The sequence below is a fragment of the Cyphellophora attinorum genome, assembly GCF_001299255.1.
Source record: "Cyphellophora attinorum strain CBS 131958 chromosome Unknown Contig50, whole genome shotgun sequence".
Classification (NCBI taxonomy): Eukaryota; Fungi; Ascomycota; class Eurotiomycetes; order Chaetothyriales; family Cyphellophoraceae; genus Cyphellophora; species Cyphellophora attinorum.
Window position 1 is genome coordinate 96,911 of NW_017253278.1, and position 21,968 is coordinate 118,878.

At 53.4% G+C, this 21,968-nt stretch overlaps 10 protein-coding genes across 10 annotated transcripts; 5 read left to right on the forward strand and 5 right to left on the reverse strand.

The window, feature by feature from the left end:
• Positions 1-118: 118 nt before the first annotated feature.
• AB675_10212 (uncharacterized protein) lies at positions 119-956 on the forward strand (the record flags this gene model as incomplete). The annotated part of the gene is made up of 4 exons (XM_018138967.1): positions 119-424; positions 508-568; positions 707-850; positions 913-956. The coding sequence occupies 4 exons, from the start codon at positions 119-121 to the stop codon at positions 954-956; spliced, it is 555 nt and encodes a 184-aa protein (XP_017994758.1).
• An 814-nt stretch (positions 957-1,770) lies between these two features.
• On the reverse strand, positions 1,771-3,786 carry AB675_10213 (Transmembrane 9 superfamily member 2; the record flags this gene model as incomplete). Its single annotated transcript, XM_018138968.1, has 2 exons — positions 1,771-1,838; positions 1,923-3,786. 2 exons carry the CDS (start codon positions 3,784-3,786, stop codon positions 1,771-1,773), a joined length of 1,932 nt encoding a protein of 643 aa, XP_017994751.1.
• A 736-nt stretch (positions 3,787-4,522) lies between these two features.
• On the reverse strand, positions 4,523-5,340 carry AB675_10214 (Calcium-binding protein NCS-1; the record flags this gene model as incomplete). The annotated part of the gene is made up of 5 exons (XM_018138969.1): positions 4,523-4,669; positions 4,718-4,750; positions 4,807-4,988; positions 5,065-5,264; positions 5,330-5,340. The coding sequence occupies 5 exons, from the start codon at positions 5,338-5,340 to the stop codon at positions 4,523-4,525; spliced, it is 573 nt and encodes a 190-aa protein (XP_017994770.1).
• Positions 5,341-6,006: 666 nt separating this feature from the next.
• AB675_10215 (Cis-aconitate decarboxylase) lies at positions 6,007-7,554 on the reverse strand (the record flags this gene model as incomplete). The annotated part of the gene is made up of 2 exons (XM_018138970.1): positions 6,007-6,814; positions 6,863-7,554. 2 exons carry the CDS (start codon positions 7,552-7,554, stop codon positions 6,007-6,009), a joined length of 1,500 nt encoding a protein of 499 aa, XP_017994765.1.
• Positions 7,555-8,769: 1,215 nt separating this feature from the next.
• AB675_10216 (uncharacterized protein) lies at positions 8,770-10,124 on the forward strand (the record flags this gene model as incomplete). Its single annotated transcript, XM_018138971.1, has 2 exons — positions 8,770-9,128; positions 9,281-10,124. 2 exons carry the CDS (start codon positions 8,770-8,772, stop codon positions 10,122-10,124), a joined length of 1,203 nt encoding a protein of 400 aa, XP_017994736.1.
• A 667-nt stretch (positions 10,125-10,791) lies between these two features.
• Positions 10,792-11,334, forward strand: AB675_10217 (uncharacterized protein; the record flags this gene model as incomplete). Its single annotated transcript, XM_018138972.1, has 1 exon — positions 10,792-11,334. One exon carries the CDS (start codon positions 10,792-10,794, stop codon positions 11,332-11,334), a length of 543 nt encoding a protein of 180 aa, XP_017994769.1.
• Positions 11,335-11,708: 374 nt separating this feature from the next.
• AB675_10218 (uncharacterized protein) lies at positions 11,709-12,149 on the forward strand (the record flags this gene model as incomplete). Its single annotated transcript, XM_018138973.1, has 1 exon — positions 11,709-12,149. One exon carries the CDS (start codon positions 11,709-11,711, stop codon positions 12,147-12,149), a length of 441 nt encoding a protein of 146 aa, XP_017994746.1.
• A 2,864-nt stretch (positions 12,150-15,013) lies between these two features.
• On the reverse strand, positions 15,014-15,610 carry AB675_10219 (uncharacterized protein; the record flags this gene model as incomplete). Its single annotated transcript, XM_018138974.1, has 1 exon — positions 15,014-15,610. One exon carries the CDS (start codon positions 15,608-15,610, stop codon positions 15,014-15,016), a length of 597 nt encoding a protein of 198 aa, XP_017994759.1.
• Positions 15,611-18,101: 2,491 nt separating this feature from the next.
• On the reverse strand, positions 18,102-19,476 carry AB675_10220 (putative 26S proteasome regulatory subunit rpn6; the record flags this gene model as incomplete). The annotated part of the gene is made up of 3 exons (XM_018138976.1): positions 18,102-19,025; positions 19,075-19,157; positions 19,209-19,476. 3 exons carry the CDS (start codon positions 19,474-19,476, stop codon positions 18,102-18,104), a joined length of 1,275 nt encoding a protein of 424 aa, XP_017994756.1.
• A 388-nt stretch (positions 19,477-19,864) lies between these two features.
• AB675_10221 (Protein sof1) lies at positions 19,865-21,061 on the forward strand (the record flags this gene model as incomplete). Its single annotated transcript, XM_018138977.1, has 1 exon — positions 19,865-21,061. The coding sequence occupies one exon, from the start codon at positions 19,865-19,867 to the stop codon at positions 21,059-21,061; it is 1,197 nt and encodes a 398-aa protein (XP_017994764.1).
• Between the last annotated feature and the right edge of the window lie 907 nt (positions 21,062-21,968).

The window sequence follows — 21,968 nt, forward strand, 5'->3', positions numbered from 1 at the left end:
GACACAAACAGCATCGACCTGTCCACGCTACCGACTTTCATCGCTCGTGACACCATCCCACCGCAGGACTTTCACGACACTCAACTCACCTCCCTGCTCGCCCGTGCTAACAGCAACAATGGGCAAGAAGGCCTCCTCGTCCCCAACGCTGACACCGACCTCTCCAAACACGCCCGCCTCACCGCCTCGAATGGATGCCCCGCCCGCCTACGACGAAGTCGCCGGCCGCCGCAGCTCCTCCAGCATCTCCGCGCACAGCAACGACCCCATCATCGACGACGCTGCTGCCCAGGCTCACGCCCGCCAAGCCGGCATTGCACTGTCGGACAGGACTGGCAACGGCGTGTCGCCAGAGTCAGCAGAGGAGCAGAGACAAAAGCGCCTTGCACGACAGAAGCAAGAAGGGGGTTGCTTGAACTTCGGCGTAGGTTTTCCTGGAAACTTGGATCAGATCTCCTTTGATCCGTGTTATGCCCAATACACCATCTTTTCTAACTAGCTTCATAGGACAATGTAGATGGGTGCATGAACGTCGGCGCCGGCTACGAATTTGGGAAGACGGATGGCTGTGAGTCTGACTCTCCCGCTCTGTATCTCACCGTTATGCCTCATACCACATCCGGGGTCCTTGTTGCATGAAGTCCCGCATGCGTGCACGTGCACGGTGCAACAAGAAGAAATATGCTGAACTTTCCTTTCTGGCCAGGCATGAACGTGGGCGGCGGCACACAATTCAGCGAATTCAACGGGTGCATGAACTACCAAAGCAAAAATGGATGCATGAACTACAAGTCGTCTGGAGGCTGCATGAACTATGATGTTTCGGAGGATTGGGAGGATAACGAGGGCTGTAAGTTGTACCCGTGCGGATGCGTGCGTGGTGTGGGCGTTTGCTGATTGTGATTGATATAGGCTTGAATTTTAGGCGTGGTGGTGGCTGCCTTCTGCGCGGCTGAAGACTGAAAGGTTCGAATTTTATTCATGAGCTTTGGGTCGAGCAAGACGCGCAGCACGCGAATTTGGGGACAATGTCATGCCACTATATCGACTGTAGCGCTCGAAACCGCCGTGCAGCTTGTCCCACGCTCGACCAATGCAGCGTTGGTACTGGGGCACGAGATCTGAGCAGCAGCAGCAGAACAAGCAAGACCCACCTCAAAGAGCCATTTCCCACCGACAATAGGTCCCAGGCGTCGTGGAACCTCTACAATGGCGGGGAACTCCTCGAGGACCAAACCCACGGACGCACTGGCTGGGATGAGCGGTCGTCGAAAGTAGGTCGCGGCTTCCTCTTTATTCCAGCGTCAGGGATTATCGGAATGCCAGAAGGGAAAGGGAGGGGCACAGCGCGCCAGTCGCTGCCACGAGGAGATGAAGTTGATGGCTGGGCGTGCTCGCTTGTCATCGGGAAGGTGGCATGCAACCCAGGAGAGGATAGGTGATATGGCACTGTAAGTACGTTGGCTCTACGAAGCAGTAGGTGTGAAGGGACACTGCAGGGGGGTTTTCATTCGATAGCGATCGTGTTGGGTGGATGGTGGTCGAGTCAATACCAAGAAGCTAGATAGGGACCGTGAATGCGAGTCGCTCATGCTCCATGGTAAAAAGTACTGGCGCGAACGAGCATCAACAACGACGCACCTGGATTACGAAAGCCCTGAAGTGTGCCCCTTAGTTCAGGAGAGACAGAGAAGGAGAGATGCCGCAGACTTCTGCAATACATCTATCGATGTGGTGCTTGCAATGTCTGTAATACAAGATGCCAATGCCTCAGTCGATCTTGATCGACTTGTAAATCCTCATACTGAAGAAGAACGCGGCGAAGAAGCCGATCGTGCCTGTAGTGATACATAGGTCAGCAAACAACCCAAGACGAAAGACCCGATGATCCGGAAACGGGGAAATGGGCAGAGTGCACTTACCACACAACAATCCCACCAAGCCTCCGATCAAAGCACAATAACCAACGTACAGCACCGTTCCCACCATGCCCCCAAAACTGATCTTCATCGCCCAAAACCCAAGGGCGTTAACAAATACATACACGCCAGTCATCCCACTTCCCACAAACGCCCGCCACTGCCACCTGTAGTCCTCTGCGCACAGCATAAAGTAAACCAGCAATACCGTCGTGCACGCGGTCGTCAGCACCATCAGCCCATACACCACGAACAGGAACCCGAACATGTAGTAGATCCGACTGCTCCACAGGCTGGTCATAATGAAGTACAGCTCGACGAAGATGGCGCAGAAGGGCAGTACGCCTGTCATCATGATGCTCGGCCATAAACTCAGACTTCGCGAGACCTGCGGAATCTGTCGAGGAATCTGATTGACGCGAGTCGGGGGCTCGATGGCGGGCTGCTTGAAGCCAAACCAGCTACCACCAAGACTGAGGGGCACGGAGATGACGAACCAGATGCCGATGAGGGCGAGCATGGTTGACAGTGGCACTGCGCCGGAGGAGCCCTTGGCCCAGACCATAAGGTTCATGAGGAAGAAAAGGCCAAAGACGGTGCCGGGGACGAGGAGGGGCGTGGTAGCCATGTTGACTTTCCAGAGCTCGCCGCCGAAGGTCTTGTAGCTGCGGGCGGAGACGTAGCCGCCGACGAAGCCGAAGATGGTGTACAGAAGGAGCCCGACTGTGGTGAGGAAGCCGCGATTCGAGGGGGACAGGAAGCCGAGCATGGCGAACAGGACGGTGAAGCCTACCATGAGAAAGAGTTGGGCACCGCTGCCGAGGAGGACGCTTAGAAGGAGTGCATGGCGGGGACTGCGGAAGACGTCGCCGTGGACTAGCTTCCAGCCTGAATCTTCCTGGATGTCATCCTCTCCGACGGCGCTTGTTCCACTTAGGTCGTCCAGGTTGATGTTGTCCAGCCTGTTGTAGCGGGCGATGTCCTTTCTCAGCGCTCGGAGAAGGATTGTGCTGACCATGCCCAGCAGGAACACCACGAAGATGGTCGAGTTGATCAAGGAGAACCAGTGTATCTTCGGGTCTTCGACGTGGAAGTACTTGTCCCACCTGGTAGCCCATGCCGTCTTGCTCTCCCTCCAGTAGACGCTGTAGGTGTAGGTGACTTTTGTTTCGCCATTCTCGTTGAGAAGGAGCTCCCTCTTGCCGTTGCCACATTCCGCCTTTCCTCCATCTATCCTCCTCGCATCTGCATCAGAGTGCGCCTGGACCAGTACACCAACCACACGGTATCGGCCTCCTCTTAGTCCCGCCCTGTGGTAGTCCACCACAATATCCCAGTGATTGTTCAGCACCACATCTCCCTGCTCGGTCACTCTTCCCAACGGAAACCCTGGACTCGAGTACACCTCCCCTGTATACCCATCCCTCACCTGCTCCGCACCAGGCAGCCCATCCACCAGAATATTGACCAGATAGCCCTCGGATATCCTCGACCTCACAAACCTCGCCGCCTGCTCATCAAATGCACGACTATCGCATATCGACTTGCAAGTCTCGTTCCTTCCCATATGCAGCTCGAAAGGCGATGTACGAATGCGATCGCCGAAGATGATGCTGCCTAGCGATTCGCGCACCCACTGCGGGCCCTTTTCGGGTTTGCAGAACCGGAATGTGGAATGATAGTAGTCGTATGCTACTACGGCGTGGATCTGGTCATCCTGATGGGAGAGCGATGGGGTGAGCGAGTTGACGTTCAGGGGGACTCGCTGGTCTTTCTCGAAGGAGGTTGGGGCTACGCCGGGCAGGTAGAAGGCGTGAGCGGAGCCGGCAACAAGGGCGGTCGCCGTCAGTATTGAGGGCACTCGCATGGTCGGACAGCGGACGGCTTTGTGCTGGAAGATGGGAGGTGTTGGGGTAGGCAGGCGTCGTACGAACGAGCGCTTGGGCGCAGATCACAGCCTGTGCATAGCCGTTTGTGCATGCGGAGGCGGTCAATGGTTACAGCAGTCGTCGAGGCAGTGAACAAAGAAACTTCGCAAAGAAGTTTGACGAGCCACTGGCAAAATGCAATTGTTCGATGGAAGATGACAGATGCCTGTTGATCTGATGTTGTCTACTGCAGTTACGAGGTCGTGAACTTTTTTGGAGATCGAGGCCATCCCAGGGCAGTCGCGACTGAGCTTGGCGCGTCACTGCTATACTAAGAAATTCCTCCAAGCCGGTCAACTGCGCCTTCTGCAGCCAACATAATAGCTTGTCTCTGGCTGCTCTTCCCCTTTCGGCCATGTAGCTGGTAGAGTCTGGGTGCTGCAGTGAAGCACTTAGGCGTATCGTCCAAACGTTCTGTACTGCAGACAGCCTCGAAGCTGTTGTCCATGGGGTGCCCAATTGTCGCTGACTCGACCCAACAGACTTCCAACGGACTATTGAGACTCATCTCCATCCTGACCAGCACCAGAAGATGCCTCCAAACATTCATCATCCATGATCGTGTTCTCATGTCATCCACTGGCCTCCTTTGATACGCCGCGACTCCTTGCTGAAGTGACGTTGCTGTTCGATTCGAACGTGCTGCTTTCCGCCATCCGCCCCTCGCGTTGGCGGTCAGACCAAGCCATCGTACAAGGAGAGCGCTGAGACGATCGTCTCATCCCGCTTGCTGCCCTCTCGGAATTCCTCCCGATCGAGGTACGCGTTTTGGTCCTTATCCATCATGGCGAATATCTTGGTCACTCGCTTTTCTGGTGTGTCCTTCAAGTTGTCAGTGTGCTTCCCAATAAGAGCATGGCTGGAGCATACCTCATCCTCGGGCAATTTGACCATCGATCCAACCTGTTACCTCAGTCAGCATCCCCCATGTAACAGCTCTGAATCCTCGCGGAACGCACCATCTTGTATATTGCAGTCACAATCGCCAACATCTCCTCATAACTGATCTTCCCATCGCCATTGATATCGTACAACTGAAACGCCCAGTCCAGCTTGTCCTCCATCTTGCCTCTGCTCGTCACACTCAGCGCAACGATAAATTCTTTGAAGTCGATCTCGCCGCTCTTGTCGGCGTCGAATACTGTTCATGTTCCGTCAGTTCTGCCCATCCTGCCGACTGGCCGTCGAAGGGCACCGTCGAAGTGTAGAACTCGTACCATTGAACACATAGTCCGCGAAACTCGTCGGGTCGCCATAAGGAAAGAACTGCCTGTAGATCTTCTGAAACTCGGCCTTCGTGAGCCTACCCGAGGGGCAGTCCTTCAAGAAGCCCTTGTACCATGCCTGTAATTCTCTTTTGTCGAATTTGGTCGCTTGCTGCAATTCCTCGAGTTGCGCCGCCGAGAGTTTCGACTGTCTATCAGATGCAGAATGTGATTAGCCGCTGTGATCCGAGGCCAGATGTCATGATGGTGTACTCACTTTTGACCCATATCGGAGGGGAAAGAGGTATAACGCGCCGCCGCACGCAGATGCACGAGGAAGGAGGGTTCGACTTGGCTTTGCGCAGGATCAATAGGCTTGGATCGAATGTACGAAGTAGCAAGAGATCTGTTCCTGGGGATGATGCGCAGGCAGCCTAAGCGGAGCGCGCAGTCCGAGGTGGTGGGGCAGCGGTTTGTAAGTCGGTGCTGGGCGCAAGCAACCGCCGAGTTATGACGTTTGCGAGGACTCGAGTATTTCAATATATAGTTCACTTTGTGATGATGAAGGCCTGGAAGTGAGTGATCAAGAAAGATGGCGGTTGGTGCAGGACAAAGAAAGGGAGAATCGGGTTACAAGCACAGAATACGTCCGGGCCTGCCAGTGTGTCAGCCTGTAGTGAGTGAGCAAGCCAAACTCGGAGAGGCTTGAATGCGAGCCGCTGAAGTTACACCACGCTTCTCCTTCCCGCCAATGATGCTGCGGGCTCAAGAAAGCCAGTTGCAGCGATGCCCTGAGGTACCAAAACAAAACCCTAGGCGCGTGGTCGGTGCCTGCCAAACTTTTTCTAATTCGTGCAGGCTTCCCCGAAGAAGAAAGAACAGGCGCGTAGTGTCTGTAATTGAGAAAGAATCGATCGCATGATTATGAATGAATATTGTCCTTCGGTGCGATAGTCAAGCCAGCACTGACGGCACAACAGGAGTCAACAGCTCGATAAGTGCATCAACATCCTCACAAGTTTCGAGCCCGAGCACGAGCTCCTCGATCTTCTTCCGCCTCTCCTCGTCGAGTATATCTTTTGTTAGGTCCCTCCACTTGGTCACTACTTCCTCATTCGACAGCTCAGGGTCAACGCCGCGGGCATTTTGGACCTCTGCAGTCGCGGTCTCCCCATCAGCAAACTCCACTGTCATTCGTTGCGCGAATTTGCCGTCGCCCAGGTTATCATTCTGTACGCATCTTGTCTTATCAACTAGGGACCAGATCTCGTTGCGGTCAAGCGACTGCTTCGCAAATTGTGGTGGCAGAACTTGGCGATCGACCAATTGAGTAGCAGCAACATACATACACGCCATCTGAGCTCCAACCGCCGTCGTTGGACGAGTCGCCTGGAATCCGCCGTGATGAAAAGCGTCTGAGCCCATCTCGAGTGTGATGCTTTTAATTTCGTCCAGATTGCTGTCCTTGAACCGCTCTGAGTGCCGCTCTTGCAAGATCCGTACGCAGTCCACAGTTGGGTGAGTCGCCGCCATTGAAGCATATGGCTTCATGTTAACGCCTTTCGTCTTCCAGTCCACTTCCAGGTTCTTAACGATCTCGTCAGGTAAGAAGCTGGGTGTCTTGCCGTTGCCTTTGCTGAACTGTTCCAGAAAGCCACCATATGGCTCCTCGAAGACATTTTTGATCCCGCTGTAGCCACCTCGTGCAAGCAGGGCACCCATCAGTCCATTTCGTGCCGCGAACCCGTGCTGCATTCGTTTGCTAAAGAATTAGTCCATGGTCAATGTAAATGAACAGATGGTGACTCACGCGTCGCTTCCGAACTGTGCTGACATGAGGCCGCAAGCTTGTGTGCACGCGGTGCCCATTGCGTCTTCGATCTGAGCTGGGTTCAACCCAAGCAACTTCGACACCGCACCAGCCACGGCGGGTGGTCCGAACACAGTGCCTGAGTGCCAGCCTGTTGATAATATGTTTGGTCCGTAGAGCGCAAGGCCGACTCGTGGACCAATTTCATACCCGACTATGGCTGCAAGTAGGAGGTCCTTGCCGGAAGTGATGTGTCGTCCACCGCTGTTGCTTGACACAGAGGCCTCGTGCTGTGCCACAGCCAGAAGTGATGGAATGAGCAATGAATTGCTGTGCAACGGCGCCTCCGAGTGCCAGTCATCAAGCTCGAAGCCTTGGATGAATGTCGAATTGAGAAGCGCTGCTTGTAGCGGCGTGATTTTCGTCTCCGAGCCCCATCCGAACACATTGCATGCCCCAGATCCTGGTGGCTCGAATGAGAAGACTGTGCGCACGGCGGTTTCAGACCATGGAAGATGCGCTCCGACCAGAAGCGTTGCAATACCGTCCAGAAGAATATGTTTGGCTCGTGTTTGCACTTCATCAGGGACCTGGTCGAGCGATATTGAAGGTATCCAGTTGCATAGCTGCTTCGTTGGGCCTGGTGCTTTCTCTGAGGATGGAGATGCTGCTTCCGCTGTTGTTCTCGTCATTGTTGTTTACTTTGCTGATAGTCTTGGCTCTGATCTTACGGTAGCTCAGACCTCACGAGAGCCTGCAAGTATATACTCTCACATCGAGCCTCGTGTTCCCTCCGATCGCAACGCAGCCGGAACTGGCATCGTTGAGGTCTGAGTTCAGTCTCAAGCTCACTCGGTTTCTCGCCGAGCCACGTCGTCAGCCTTCCTCATCATTATCGACAGGTACATGCGTTAATTGTAGGAGGCCTTCCCGAACAAAGGCAAATCCGACTTCCGGACATGCTGTCGAGTGGTATTATGTCATGGTTGCCGGAAAGTTAATGGACTTAAGGGTGCTGCCTCGAATAACGTCAATCGAACGCAAAGCATGCTTCCCTATGCTCGATACCTGTATCCAAAGCACAGACGCGTCGAGTCGTGGGTTCGAGAAAGATACAGCCTGGCTAGTGATGGCTCAGACAAGAAGAACTCCTGAATTGGTAGGGGCCAGAGCTTGGACAGCCGGACATAAGAGGCGTTACTTACCTAGGCAGGGAGTCAAATCGCGCGAGCGGTCACTTACATATTCGCCTCGAAGATCTAGATCGAGACTCTTCCTCATAGTAGCAGCAGTTCGTTGCGATATCCTGACTCACGCAACACGCTTGGATAGGCACGAAGTACCAGACTAGCTCATCGATTGGCTGAAACAACGATCTGCAGTCCCCTGTTGTCTTTAACGATGACTAACCATCAACAGCCGTACCCTTAGCTCATCACAACTGCCACATATAAACCACGCGTGGCGAGAGTAGCACCCTTGCTATGTCACCCAATAATGATGGCGAGCCGTCAGATTTTCCATTTTCTACCCACGAATTATGACGGTCGTCGGTCTAAACGGGATGGTCTACAAAAAGAGGCACTTGCGGCCAAGCGGCATGCTGCGAGGGTTTCTCACCAGAGACGGGTAGAGCATGAGTTAGAACGTCGCAGACACGACAAAGACCGTGCCCTGCAGAGTTTCAATCGTTTCACGCAAGTTCCCAACGCTCGAGGGGCTCTGGACCCGTTCGTTGTAGTCGGTCTGGATCTCTCACCAGACGCGGGCAATTATCTTCATAATTGTAGGTTGTTCCTTCTCGTCGCCTGCTCCCGGTTTTGCTTGCATGCAAACACTCACGATTGCTGACCGCCACGGCGGAGCCAGATCTTCAAGCCGTGCCGACTAAATATCATGTTGCGAGTATGAACACCTTCATGCGTCCAATGCGCGATGCTACACTGGAGATCGTGGCCAGCAATGAGATTGTGCTCATCTGGGCGATAGTGGTTGGACTACACCGCCAGGAGACTTCTGACCGGCATGCATTGCTTCTTGAACGACGAATCCTCACATACCGTGTGATGGCCCGCCGACTGAAGGATGTCACACCGTCGATGATTTCCAGCGATATTTTGTATGGATTAGCCTACGCTGCTTTGGTGGAATATCGCATCGGCGAGCGAGCTGCAGCGCAGAAGCATTTGCAAGCTTGTCTGAGCTTTCGACGTCTTCGCAAGGACCAGTCGTGGCCACACCCACAAGAGCCGTTCTGTCTACTTGCGTGCGTTCTCATCGGCGTTCCTCGCCCGTTCAATTCCGAGTCTGAAGGGCAGCGCGCATGCGATTCTCTTATCGACACAATAAGACGAGCTGCCAGTCGCAGAAGACATCATTTCGCGCAGAGCTCCAGCGCGCTAAGGTGCTCAAAGCTAGCGACCGCTACCCTTGCATTCGTCGAGCATTGACCCGCGATCCCCGATCCAACCCAACCGCGAGACAGGACGAGTTTGATCGGATATGGCTGGCTACCGTCCTTCTCATCAACGTGGCATCAAACACGCTTTTCGAGCGCTATGGCTTGTCTGCTGTCAACGATTTTATACACCTCATCGAGCAAGCATCAGGAGGCGCGCCCTCCGCTCTCGATACCGTTACCGATATTCCGCCTACACATATACTGACCAAATTTCCAGCAATGGAGCATTGGACAACAACGGGCCTCTTGCACTACACTTTCTATGGTGTTCATCTGATGGCCACCATCGCTCCTAAGCGGCCATGTCATCAGGATCTATGGCGAACCGTTGAAGTGTTAGAAGCCCTCGCGTATGCACCGCCCAGCATGCTTGCGGCGGTGAAGAGTCGGCTGTTGTATTTGCTACCTCTGAACGACTATGCCGACCAGGCGGACCATCAGCGCGATGGAGATGCAGTTGGAAATAAGGTTCTGAAAAATGATTATACACCTCGCAATAGTCAAAACGGCAATCACAAACAAGACGACGCCTACTATAGAAGTGGGAATGCAGCAGGCATGAACAGTGGTCTGTTCGCCCGGGAGCAGGCTACAACCACGTATGATTGGAAGCATGCTGAGGCGGGCACTATGAAGACGAACACTAGCAACAAACCAGCGTGCCACCCAGTACTGGCAGCGTTTGACGAGAACGTCTTTTACACCAGCTTAGCTGCACGGATAGTAGTCAACTGGAAGACTGGCGAACGTGCTAGGAGCGGCAGTACCTCTGGCCGTTCGCCAGAAATTCCATCTCATTGAATGCAGCTATTCGATCCGAGGACTCCAGGCTATGTCTACGCAGGACTTGGTGCGGTGGTCGACTAAGCGCCGAGGATCACGGTCGTCATTCATGCTGCAGTTGACTCTAAGCGACCTTCTTTCTGATAGGTGGCGTTGCTCAGGGACCCTGGCTCACGACCGCCTGGCCTCGGTCACAAAATCCCACACCACTCTGACCAAAGTGCCAGACCTGTATGACCGAAGTGCCTCCATCTCTGGCCATCCTTGCGATAAGTACCTCCGAGCATCCCAGTCGAACAGACCAGAGTACAACCATCTTCGTCGACGTAAAATGCTGTCACGGCATGCCACCAGTCAAAACTGTTGTCTTCAGCTTCATTCGACTGAGCATATACGGCTAGTCAACATTTTGCCCGAAGGGCCAGACAAGCCACTCCGTCTCACACAGCGACAGTATCCTCTCAACGAGGTCCGCAACCGGTATGAGGCTATATCCTACATCTGGGGCGACGAAACACCTGAATGTTGTGTTCTTATCAATGGTAAGGCTCATACTGTACGGAGTAACATCTGGCGTTGCTTAAAGCATTTGCGAGACTATGGATTAGCAACACGGCGGCTCTGGATCGACAGCATCTGCATTAATCAATGCGATAACGCGGAAAAAGAACAGCAAGTCGCCATGATGGGCCAGATTTTTGCTGGAGCATCGAAAGTGATGATCTGGCTTGGCGCAACAAGTCTACAGACGTACCTTAATAGCGCGTCCACTGGTTCGCACCCGCAGAGCATCGCTGCGATCTCACTGGATACGGATTGGGGAGAGTTTATGAGATCGTCAAACCCAGATCCTGCAGCCTGGCACCTGGCGAATCAAGTCATGAGCATCGTCTATAACAACTACTGGCAGAGACTATGGATCATTCAGGAAATAGGATTGGCGCAGAAGGTGTGTGTCATATATGGCCAGAAACTCTTGACGCGTAAGCGTCTGCAGAAAATATACTGGGCAGCGTGCTCTGATTCAACAGATGTTGGATACTATTCGTGGCTGAACAAGCAGCGAGATCCGAGCGTCATTTCCACTGGTTACCATATGGTTGTTCGCCATCCCATACTCGAGATCTCTAAGCCCAGCGTGCATCAGAGCCTTGGTGATCTGAGTCTGAAATACCACCAGCAGTGCTGTTCGGATCCACGAGACTATGTGTACGGTCTCTCAGGCTAGTCTCTCACGAGCTCCCGTTCAGCGTCAGTTATACTCTGACTTGTGAGGAGGTCTTCGCTCGAACGCTGCAACACATAAATCAAACATGTGGTTCGATGCGATTCACATCACAGCTGGATGCGGTAGCAGCTCTAACCAAGGCTTTGCAGGTCACATCTCAATCTTACACTCAGTTCGTTAAAGCTTCTCCAGTGCTAGACGCGTCGCATGAGGAAAAGTATTTTATCGGCCTGCATCCCCTGGCAGCCGTCCTGCCCGACTTCAGCAGCGACCATGTTCGACGCTTACTCGAAGATGCACAGGTCACAAAGAGGCAGATATCCCGCAGGCCTCATAATATAATACGACAGCCTCCCACCGCATACCACGTCAAGATGCCAGATGGTAGTTTCAAGACCTTCTTTAGGCCGCAAGATGCCAACAATGGCTTTGATCTCTCTGCTCTGAGACATACAGAGCAAACAAACGAGGAGGAAACGGTGATCATCTGTGTCCTGGGTGGACTATCGTGTCTGATGCTGCAACGACCTCGGATTATGGAAGAAGATGCAATCGCCATGACAGACACCTCAGAGATCGTGCATTTCCTGTTACCAGACACGACGACGTACGGCAGTTTCTGGCACGCAGTTGAGGCTCCTGCAGCCTTGCACCTGTGCATCCACAGAGAGCTTGGTCGTGTCGGCGCAAATTGGCAGACCTTAATGAGGGGTCCGGGAGCCATGTCCCCACGTTTTATGCTGGAATTCTCGGTGCCGGAGCTCATCTCCCTCTGTGAGATGATGGCGCAGAAGCGGCTGCCATTCGAGTCCTGATGGCCCCACGCTGCTGACGCTTGCGGCCAAAAGCATGTAATACTGGTAGTAGATCTTGGTTCACTTCACTGGCAGCGCCAGAGCATTCCGCACCGTCATCGTAGACTAGTCCGCATTTAGCCTAGCTTCCAGGCAGATCTTCGCCAAGACATCTTCCCCGCGCTCGAACGCGTTCGCATTATTTATTTTCTCCAACATCGAGGTCAACTTCGACCTCTATCTTCTCACTATGAGCACGACTTTGTCAACTTCAGACATCTTAGACGACACGGCGAAGCGTAAGTAGCCATCGCAGAGGCGTGATCTCATCGCTGACATCTTTCAGAAGGGCTGAGCGGCAATGCGCTGCTTTCACGACGTCCTTGCCGTGGTCGCGCGCAATTGCGGCCGAATCAGCTAAGTTGCTAACGTTCTTCTTCACAATTTTCCGACCCTTCCGACCTCAACTGCGCTTCTCTATCTACCGGCGAAAGCCATACCCGGCTTCGGCTGGTCCGTCAAAACCATGCTGTAGGTGTTGAAGAATTGTCAACTTGCACGACTGCCGTCGATCATCAACTTGCCTCCAAGTGGGACGCATCAGGACTGCGGTCGCTTCAAGCTATGATAGGGGACGTATTCACTCGCTACGAGTGTCTGGCAGCCACCAGAGTGAAGTGGTCCTCATCTTGTGCCTCTGTGCGGTTGTGGTCTTGTTTGCGGAAATTGTGGGATCTGAGGGAATGAGAGTGTGGCTCTGAAGGATCATTGGATCGTTCGCAATGTTGTGGGTTCTGAGGGAATAAAAGTCTGAGTGGGGGCAGACTCTGTGGGTTCTGAGGGAATGAGTGTCGGCCATGAGACACCAACTGGGGAATGCCTAGGTATGCGATGCAGCTCTTTGGTCATGGCTGCGAACGCAGTGCATGCATTCATCGAGTGAATTCAGGCACCAGAGTATCTGATCCTATACTCTATGCCAAAGTCTTCGATGTCAACATGTTCAGCTGTGCCTTGAACAGAAATGTCAGTTGGTCATGGTCCTTCATTGGATGCATGGTGCCATCAACGGCATTATCCCACGCTGAGCCTTGGGGATGGTCCAGCTGCCAGCGGATGCATTGCTCATGAGCTCAATGGAGGCAAGTGATCGTTTGGCACGAGCAGCAGGTGACAATTCTTCAACGTGCATCACAACAGGTGATGCATTCCTCGCCTAGGACATGGTCCGCAAGGACGCACGCTTCCTTCGCACCGGAACCTACAGCAACCTCAGCGGCATGGCACTTCTCGTGCGCATGTGCGACGAGGTCACAAGCGTCCGAACTGAGGGCTCATCGGCTTCTTTCGAAGTCAACCCAGCAACCCCTTGAGCATGATCTACGTGGAGCAGGCCAACACCATGCAGCACCGAACGAGATGCATGACTCATCGAGGGTACTCTGGTTACGCCTTGGGCATAGTCCTCCGCTTCTCCAGTGAGGACGTATGTGCCATCGTGAGTACTAAGTACTTAACGTCAGCACGAGCATAGCTCTGTGACTAAAGTTCCGCTTTTGGACATGGTTCTTTCCCCTCCGATTCATGATCATAATTTCAAGGGCACGGGAATGCATGCGCCAAGCGGGACGGGTGGAAGCAAGACGGTCCTTTTTGCGTCATCCGACCTTCCCTTATGTTTATCTTCTCATCAGCTCTATTCTCCTGCACCTTCTTCACTCTTCCTACGCAGATACTGCTACATTGACCAGTCTCACAGATCAGATACATGCGATCCACAAGATCCTGCACAGAAGAACTGATGATGCGCTGGGGAAGCATCCATCTCTTCACCTTTTTTCAATGACACCCTGGAGTCCAACAGAAAGACCTGTTCTCCAGATGTCGGGGAAGATTCTCTTCACGCCATGCTCTCGGTCGCTTTTCAAGCCCTGTGGACTAGACGGAGTCGCTGGATTGAGCGGTTCTATAGACTTCGACCTACATACCCGAAAGATCCTTCCAGATCTCACGGCACATTCACGTGATGCGTCGGGAAGCATTGAATCTTGTTTTCATTGATAGCCTGGACGTCATTCGGACGTATTTCCAGCCATTGGGGAAGAAGTCTTCACCTTACCGCCCGCCTCGTCCGTCCTTGCTTCCGCTTGCCGTGCATGATGCTGAAACCTATCCAGCTGCCTCTATTGAAGGGGCCATTGTATTGACCCCCGCACAATGTTCTTTCCCGCAGCTCGATTTGAATCCATACCATTCCATTCGTCTCCTCGCTGTGCCGACCAGCGACGGGAAAGCAGTCCGATCCGCCTAGCTTGCTTTCGCTTGCTCGTCAACGGAGCAAAGACAGAAGCTGGCCAGCAAGGTTCAGCCCTTCGAGATCGCATGCCTGGACAGGCCTTTCTCGAGACGCACGGACCTCGTCCATGCGAAAGTCAGCCTCCAGGGAGGGCAAGCTGCCATACGAGCGAGTGTACGAGCCGCAAGGGCATACATCTGCTGTGAAAGATCCGCTGCTGAGTCTCCCATCCGTGGTGCTCGGCGCCTGTCGTAGCGATCGTGGCGTGGTCTTGCTGGTCGGAATGAAGAGCTCCTGCCGAAAGACCGATGCGTGAGATTCTGAGGTGCCCATCCGTTAAATCGATAGATATGCGAAGGTCCTGGCTTGTCTGGAAACTGTCCTCTCACTGCTCATGAGTAAGCCATGAACAGAAGGGCTGCCGTATTCATCATTCGTGGAGCAGTCCAGCGCGCTTCGGGCACAATGGCGTACACGGAGATACTTAGCTTGTCGGCGTGATTGTAGCTGAGCCACAACGTCCTCACACCTACATGTTGCGCCTTCTCGAAGATTCCAATGCCGTCGGCAAGTCAGAACTGTCCAGAAGCTAGGCGATATCGATCCAGCGCCACACCTGGTCACCTACAGCGACCGGGTAGTAATTTGTACTCGGCCCAGGATCCTCGACCGACTGTGCGACTAGGCCACCCATCGCCCTTGAGTTGAAGTTTTCCTCCGGATCGCGTTTCATGGTGGCGACATCATTTGCGACATAGACTTCCCCAAGAAAGCCGAATGTTTGTGGGTCCGGTGGCCCGCTCGACTGGTGAGGTTTTAGGGCTACTGGGTGAGTGCCTCCGGCCAATATGTATATCAGATGCCCGGGTTTTATGTGCGACGGACCGATACCCATGAATTGACTGCGCAAATCTTTACCCAATTGTGGGCCGTTATATCCAGTCGGCAGACGCCCGAGCCATAGACGCTGGCCGGTTGTGGTCCGTTGAACATGTCTGAATAATGCACCAAGATTAATGCGATAGGTACCCAACGGCGACGTCTCCTCGAGGTCCCGCCCCAGATCGCAGCATTCCTCCACTACAGCCTTAGTCAGTCGTACCAGCTGGCCATCGTCTTCTGCGCGCGACTGCATTGAGCGAGAGTCGCGCTTCTTTCCAGACTTGACCATGATATTCTCCGGCATAGTGCCTCGCATGAGCAGTCCCCACAGGTTTCGCTGGATGTGCTTCAAAATTTCCTCATACCCCTCTTCCAGTTGACGATTTCGAGCTTGAATCGATGCATTCCTCCTCTCAATTTCTCGGATATCATTTCTTTTCAAGAGTTTCAGTGCCCGCCACGAGGCAGGCACTTCTTCCAGCCCCGTAAACTTTGGCTCTGCCGGCTGCCACGTGTTCCACTGCCGACGCCAGGATGATATATTGTGCCACCAATCGCGAAGATTCCTACTGTGTTTCACTTCTCCGTACGTTTCTGTCACTGACAGCCAGCAAACGGCTTCAATGCTAAGCACGCCATGTGGAGGAGACTGAGCCCCCGAGGGCGGTCGACAGGCACGACGTCGGTAGCACGCATCGTACAGTCCTTCTTGGCGCTCGCGATCTGCGACAACTCGTTGCCAGTCATTCCATACGCTATTGACAGGCATCAGGGTCCAATCTGGTACCCACGAAGGTAGTTGTGGCATTTTCGTTTGGTCTGGGAACGCTTGCGAAAGTATGTAGGTCGAGCCACTGCAGTATATTAGTGAACGCGTGGTCTCAATGTATATCTCGACAGTGCTTGGCTCGTAGCGCGGCCTTAGCTCCCTGGAAACTACATCGGTTGTCAAACCGAGCAAGCTCCACACCTTGTCGCGAGGATCTGTGGCCTGAGAGAACCGACAACGCGCAAGCACCGTTGCAAACTCGAGAAACGGTTGTGTCTGCTGGTCTAGTGTCCAGGACCTGTGGTCGCCCATCTGAGCTAGAGCCAGTGCGTGTCGATGGGAAGCAGGCAGCCGACCAAAAGCGGTACTGTGCCCCCAAAATGCGTGTACTGTCTCAAACAATAATAACGACAGTTTCTCGAATTCTAAAGGGTGTGCTTCAGCAACATTTGAGGCGACATACTTCGAGAACGCTGCAAAAACGGCAAGAAGTTGATAAAACTGGAATTGGAAATGTCCGATTTGGACCATTGGTAGCTGAGCCAAGACTGCTTCTTGAATGACCTATAGTCCATCAGCAACCGCCACAAGTCTTCGTCCGACCGAACTCGAACGGGAAGAATCGATGGGGCTCGAGTCAGCATACCCAGCATCTTCTCCACCCTTGTATCAATGTCAGTACTGCACAAAAGTACGGACAATATCGGACCAGACTTACAGGTCAGCGAAAGGAAATTGTTCATATGACCAACCGTCTCAGCAGGTTGATTTCGGAGAAGAGGTTCCAGCACTTGCCTTGTAAGAAGTACGGAGGCTAAGAACGGCTCCATGGTTTCGTAAGGGATTCCCAACCAGATCAGAGTTCTTGACGCTGTGCTGAAGATGTATTTCATGAGCTGGATCTGTTCGGCTTTCTCGGTTTTAGCCTGCGCTGATGAGGCCTGGTTGATGCTGAGGGCGTCTACCCAAACTGTCCTTTCACGGTTTGCGTGGCGAATATGCCGCAGTCCTGATGCCAAATGAGTCCGTAGAGCCCACTCGCAGCCTTGTAAGTCAATGATCTCAGTGTCAGTCCTGTCACCCCAACACCACGAGATTGCTTCGAAATCCGGGCGCGCGATAAGGCTGGCGGTCTTGAATCGGCATCGCACTCTCGCGTTGAAGTCCGTAGCTGGCAAGAGAACGACGAGCCTGATCTCGCGAGCTTTGTTGTCCAGCGGATGGAAGATTCGAGCAGCCGTAGCATCTTGATCAACGTTCGGGATCATCGCGGCGTTGTGCCGCGTCAGCAGTTACTGGTTGCGATGTGGGCGTGTTGCTGCCGACAAGTCGGCATCTATGTCGTCGCAGACCGCGCCTTGCATGCTCACAAGACTGCAATCTCGTGGGTAATAGCTCGAGTGAACGATGAAACTCTTACTACTTAGTCTTCGATAGCCTTCCGCCCACTTCATGAGCTGCCAAAAGGTGCATATGGATTGTGCTTGGCAGCATATACGAAAGCACTAGCCAAAACCATCGCCTGGGGAGGCAATTCCATTGTAGCTTTCAAAAGCCGCCATTTGCTGCCTGACCAGTATGTGATGTTCATCAGAGAGGCATTTCCGAACGGTTTTGATCAGAGGCGCTCGTCCTTCCGCGTTATCGTCCAAGACCAGCGTCCTCTTTCCGAACGAACGGGCGATACGAGGGGACAGGCTGTCGTGAAGGCAAGCTTGCAGTCGACTGCGGGGTGAGTGTAGCATTGCCAGTGGTGGTGACAAGAGTATCGAAGTCCCGCGGCAAGTGAAGTTGATCAGATGTCATGATGTAGTATGAGATGGAAAGGAGTGATCGGGAGCGACTATTGCCAAGGACAGTAGCGGTGGGTCAGTTCTTGACACTGGAACGAAAAGAGCGCTGACAGAGGGCAGCTGCCACCGACAGTCTACAGCACCTCAGACAATGCTGCGTTTCGCTGCATGACGCCGCGTGCAAAAGCAATGCGGTCGTTGTCAGATCTATCAGGCACGCTCTGCCGGTCTGTCTATTCTAATGACGCCGCCTTTCCTGTGAACAGCACATCGACCACGTTTGACAGCTTCTCTATCGTCTCCAATGCGGCGTCGTAGCCAGCATCCCGCTCTACTTCATCATAGACGATCAAACATCCCGTTCCCTGATCCAGCACGCCAATAATGACCTTGTCGAGGATCATCTGTGACAACTTTCGCTCCACCTGTTGTGTATCGAGACCAACCATTTTCGCGATGTGAGCAATTTCGACTCTGGAGAATGGCTCGATGACTTTGACCAAGTTGGCTTCCAGCATAGCGTCATAGAGTCGGCGAAGGTGATTTCGAATGAAGACATCGCTGCCGAGCTCGTATCTGTAGTTCGAGAGTGCTTGCTCGTACTCATCCAGTGATCTGTTGGAGTGTGCTCGTGCAACGGCCTTCATTGCTTCCAGGTTTGTCCCAGCATATTTCTGTGCCTGCTTCGATGCAAGCAGCTGATTCACGTCGTCCACTAGGTTGAGCATGATCTTGCAAAGAAGCATGTACATGAGTGCTGAGGTAGCCTTCGGTATGTCATCCTGCGAGTGGTAGCCTTCCAGAGCTTCGATGAAGTAGGAGAAAGCCGTGTTGAAATCCTTGTCTTCAGCATGAAGCATTCCACTCTGTAGATCCAGGCCGGCTTGTAGTAGCGGAGGGGTGTAGACTGATGCGGCGGACGTTCTTGCGGACGTGAGGGCAGCTCTTGCTTTGGGTTGGTTTGTGAGGGCGTGGTAGACTCTTGATTCGAGCAATTGGACCTCAACCAAAACCAGCTTATCATCCATTCTCTTCAGCTCACGGAGGAGTGTGTTGATCAGTGCCAGGGCATCGTAGTATGACTGCTTCTCCATGTAGAGCGATACCAGGCGGGTCTCAAGGTTTTGTCGTAGGAAGCTACGCTTTTGCTCGTTGGCCTGTAAAGTGTTAGTCCTGTAGCGAGAAGAGGCATTGGGCAGCACGTACCCATTCTATACATGATTTGGTGGTGGTGATCTGTGTCTCGAGGGAGTTTGGGATGCCGTTGAAATAGTCAAGTAGTTGCCGGACTGCTCATCGTCAATACAAGCCCGTCATCCTCCGTATGATGCTCTGCGTACCTAGTTTGGCTGTCTTTGCTTTGGCATACGATGAGAGCGCTCCCCGGCTTTGCTTGACCAGATCTGCGAGGTCATCCGGCCGCTTCTGATCCCGATATAACTCCCCAAGCCCGCCGAGAGCAGTCTCGAAGTCCCGTAATGAGGCCTCGTTGGCGGTGGGTGGTGTTGACAGAACTTCCTTGTATAGTGATTCCGCCTTCTTGGGACTTTCCTTTGACAACTTCTTCGCCTCTGCGATCTTGTCCTCGTTGGACGGAGGCGGCGCCATATCGGACGTAATCAATGTCCAAATGTTGGGTGGCCTAGCAAGAAACGCTGATGAGGTCCGGCGCAAAAGAAATGTGATCACGGATTTCTACTTGAGATGCTCATGGCAGGCACGAAGGACGCGAGTAGTCATAGGCCAAAAGAGGCAAGCTACCCGAGTCAGTTTTCCCCGCAAAATCAAAAAAGTTGCGAGCGGCCACTCTTCTTTCTGCTGGTGAAGGCACACTACAACATGCGGTAGCAACACGCCAGAAGATGAAGATCAAGACGCTCAGTCGTCCGGCGCCGCCTCCGGGCGAGGCAGCCACAAAGCAGCCGCGAAATCTTGATCCGGCACACCACCCATTCGAACGAGCCCGAGAATATACCGTGCATTGAATGCAGTCAAGATGGAGAGGATGTTCGCAGCGCCCTTTGTCGCCCAACTCGGAGACGGCCATGTGGACGGAGTTTACTCCATGGCCAAGGACCCTGGCTCTCTCGAGCGTTTCGCCAGTGGTAGTGGCGATGGTGTCATCAAATGCTGGGATCTGCCGGGTCGAGAACAGATCTGGTCTGCCAAAGCACACGACAATATTGTCAAGGGCATTTGTTGGACGCCAGACCGGAAGATTGTGTCATGTGCCGCAGACAAGACGGTCAAGATCTGGGATCCATATAATGGTGAAGAGAAAGGTCGACCTATGGGCACATACCTTGGCCAGGGCGCCTTCACAGACATCTCACACCACCGCGATCGACCTGCCATCGCCGTCTCTAGCAGCAATATATCCATCTACGATCTAACGAGATCGGCATCTGGCCCGACCCAGACCCTACAGTGGCCCACCTCCACCGACACCATCACTGCCGTATCCTTCAACCAGACAGAGACCTCTGTACTAGCCTCGACCGCACTCGACCGAGCTGTTGTCCTCTACGACCTACGCACTTCCTCTCCACTCGCAAAGACCATCTTGACCCTCGCCTCGAACGCTGTGGCCTGGAACCCCATGGAAGCATTCAACTTCGCCGTAGCCAACGAAGACCACAACATCTACATCTTCGACATGAGAAACATGAAGCGGGCTCTCAACGTCCTGAAAGACCATGTAGCCGCCGTCATGGACGTTGAGTTCAGTCCCACCGGAGAAGAGCTCGTTAGCGCCAGCTATGACCGCACAATCAGACTATGGAGCCGGAGTCGAGGTCACTCACGAGACGTATACCACACGAAACGCATGCAGAGAGTCTTCTCCGCTCGATTCACCCCAGACAACAACTACGTCCTATCTGGCTCCGATGACGGGAACGTCAGAATGTGGCGAGTCAACGCATCAGACCGATCTGGCGTCAAGTCGGCCCGACAACGGCAGAAATTGGAGTACGACCAAGCACTCGTGCGACGCTACGAGCACATGCCGGAACTCAGACGAATCAAGCGCCATCGCCACCTGCCCAAAACGATCAAGAAAGCCGGAGAGATCAAGGGTGAGGAGCTCAAGGCTATCAAAAGACGTGAAGAGAATGTCCGTAAGCATTCAAAGAAGGGCAGCATGCCGAGACAGGCTGAACGAGAGAAGATGGTGCTGGCTAAGGAGACGTGATCTCACGCGGTATCGCTGCGCACTTCTTAGCAGAAGTCGGTGTAACAAATTTGTTGCAGAATTTGCTGCCCTTGTCCTTGGTGCGGGCTACACTCGATTCTGTTCACGCGGAGAGCTGATGGTCACAGAAAATCGTCTAGGCACCGACCTACTGGTCGAGCTTCAGCACAGATATCGTGTCTTTGACTGACTGGAATCTTCACAAAGAGCACATGCACAAGTCAGCATGCCAGAACAACCCAGCGGCTCATCTCACACCCTTTGAATACGGCGAACCGCGTGAGAGGCCGGCGAAAAGCCGACGATATACGTCTGATGCCGAGCGGTGTCATCAAGCACTGTTGATGTGCAGCTAAGGGCCAAACAGCCATTTCGGCTCGAGATCCATCCGAGGCACAGCCGAAATCAAAGCAGCCGACAAGAAGAGCATGTGGATGAGCTTGCATATCTCACGCCAGCTCATCCACTCAGGCAGCCAGACCCACGCCGCAGACTCGGCAAGAGGAGATATTCGTCCTCAGAATGGGCATGCAGGAGCCAGGTAGCACGAAGCTAGAGATTCGCGAGCGCAGCGGGAGGTAGACGGAGGGCTCTGCTCTCCACGTCATGAACGAAGGAGTTGACTGGGGAAAGATGTACAGATAGTGTACAAAGAGAGACACGCCAGTCGATGAGTCAAGCAGGAAGGACAATGTAGATGCCCGCTGACCGCCCGACGAAGGCTCGCCTTTTAGAATGTAACACAAAGCAAGTCGTCTTTCGGCAAAGCCAAATGTAGTGCCTCTTTCTAGCTACTTAAGATATCTCTGCACCGAACTCCATCTGGTTCATGTCCGAGACTAAGTCTCGAATGCCCATCCATCACCACACTCTCCCTCAACGATACTCCGTACCTCAATACAAACTG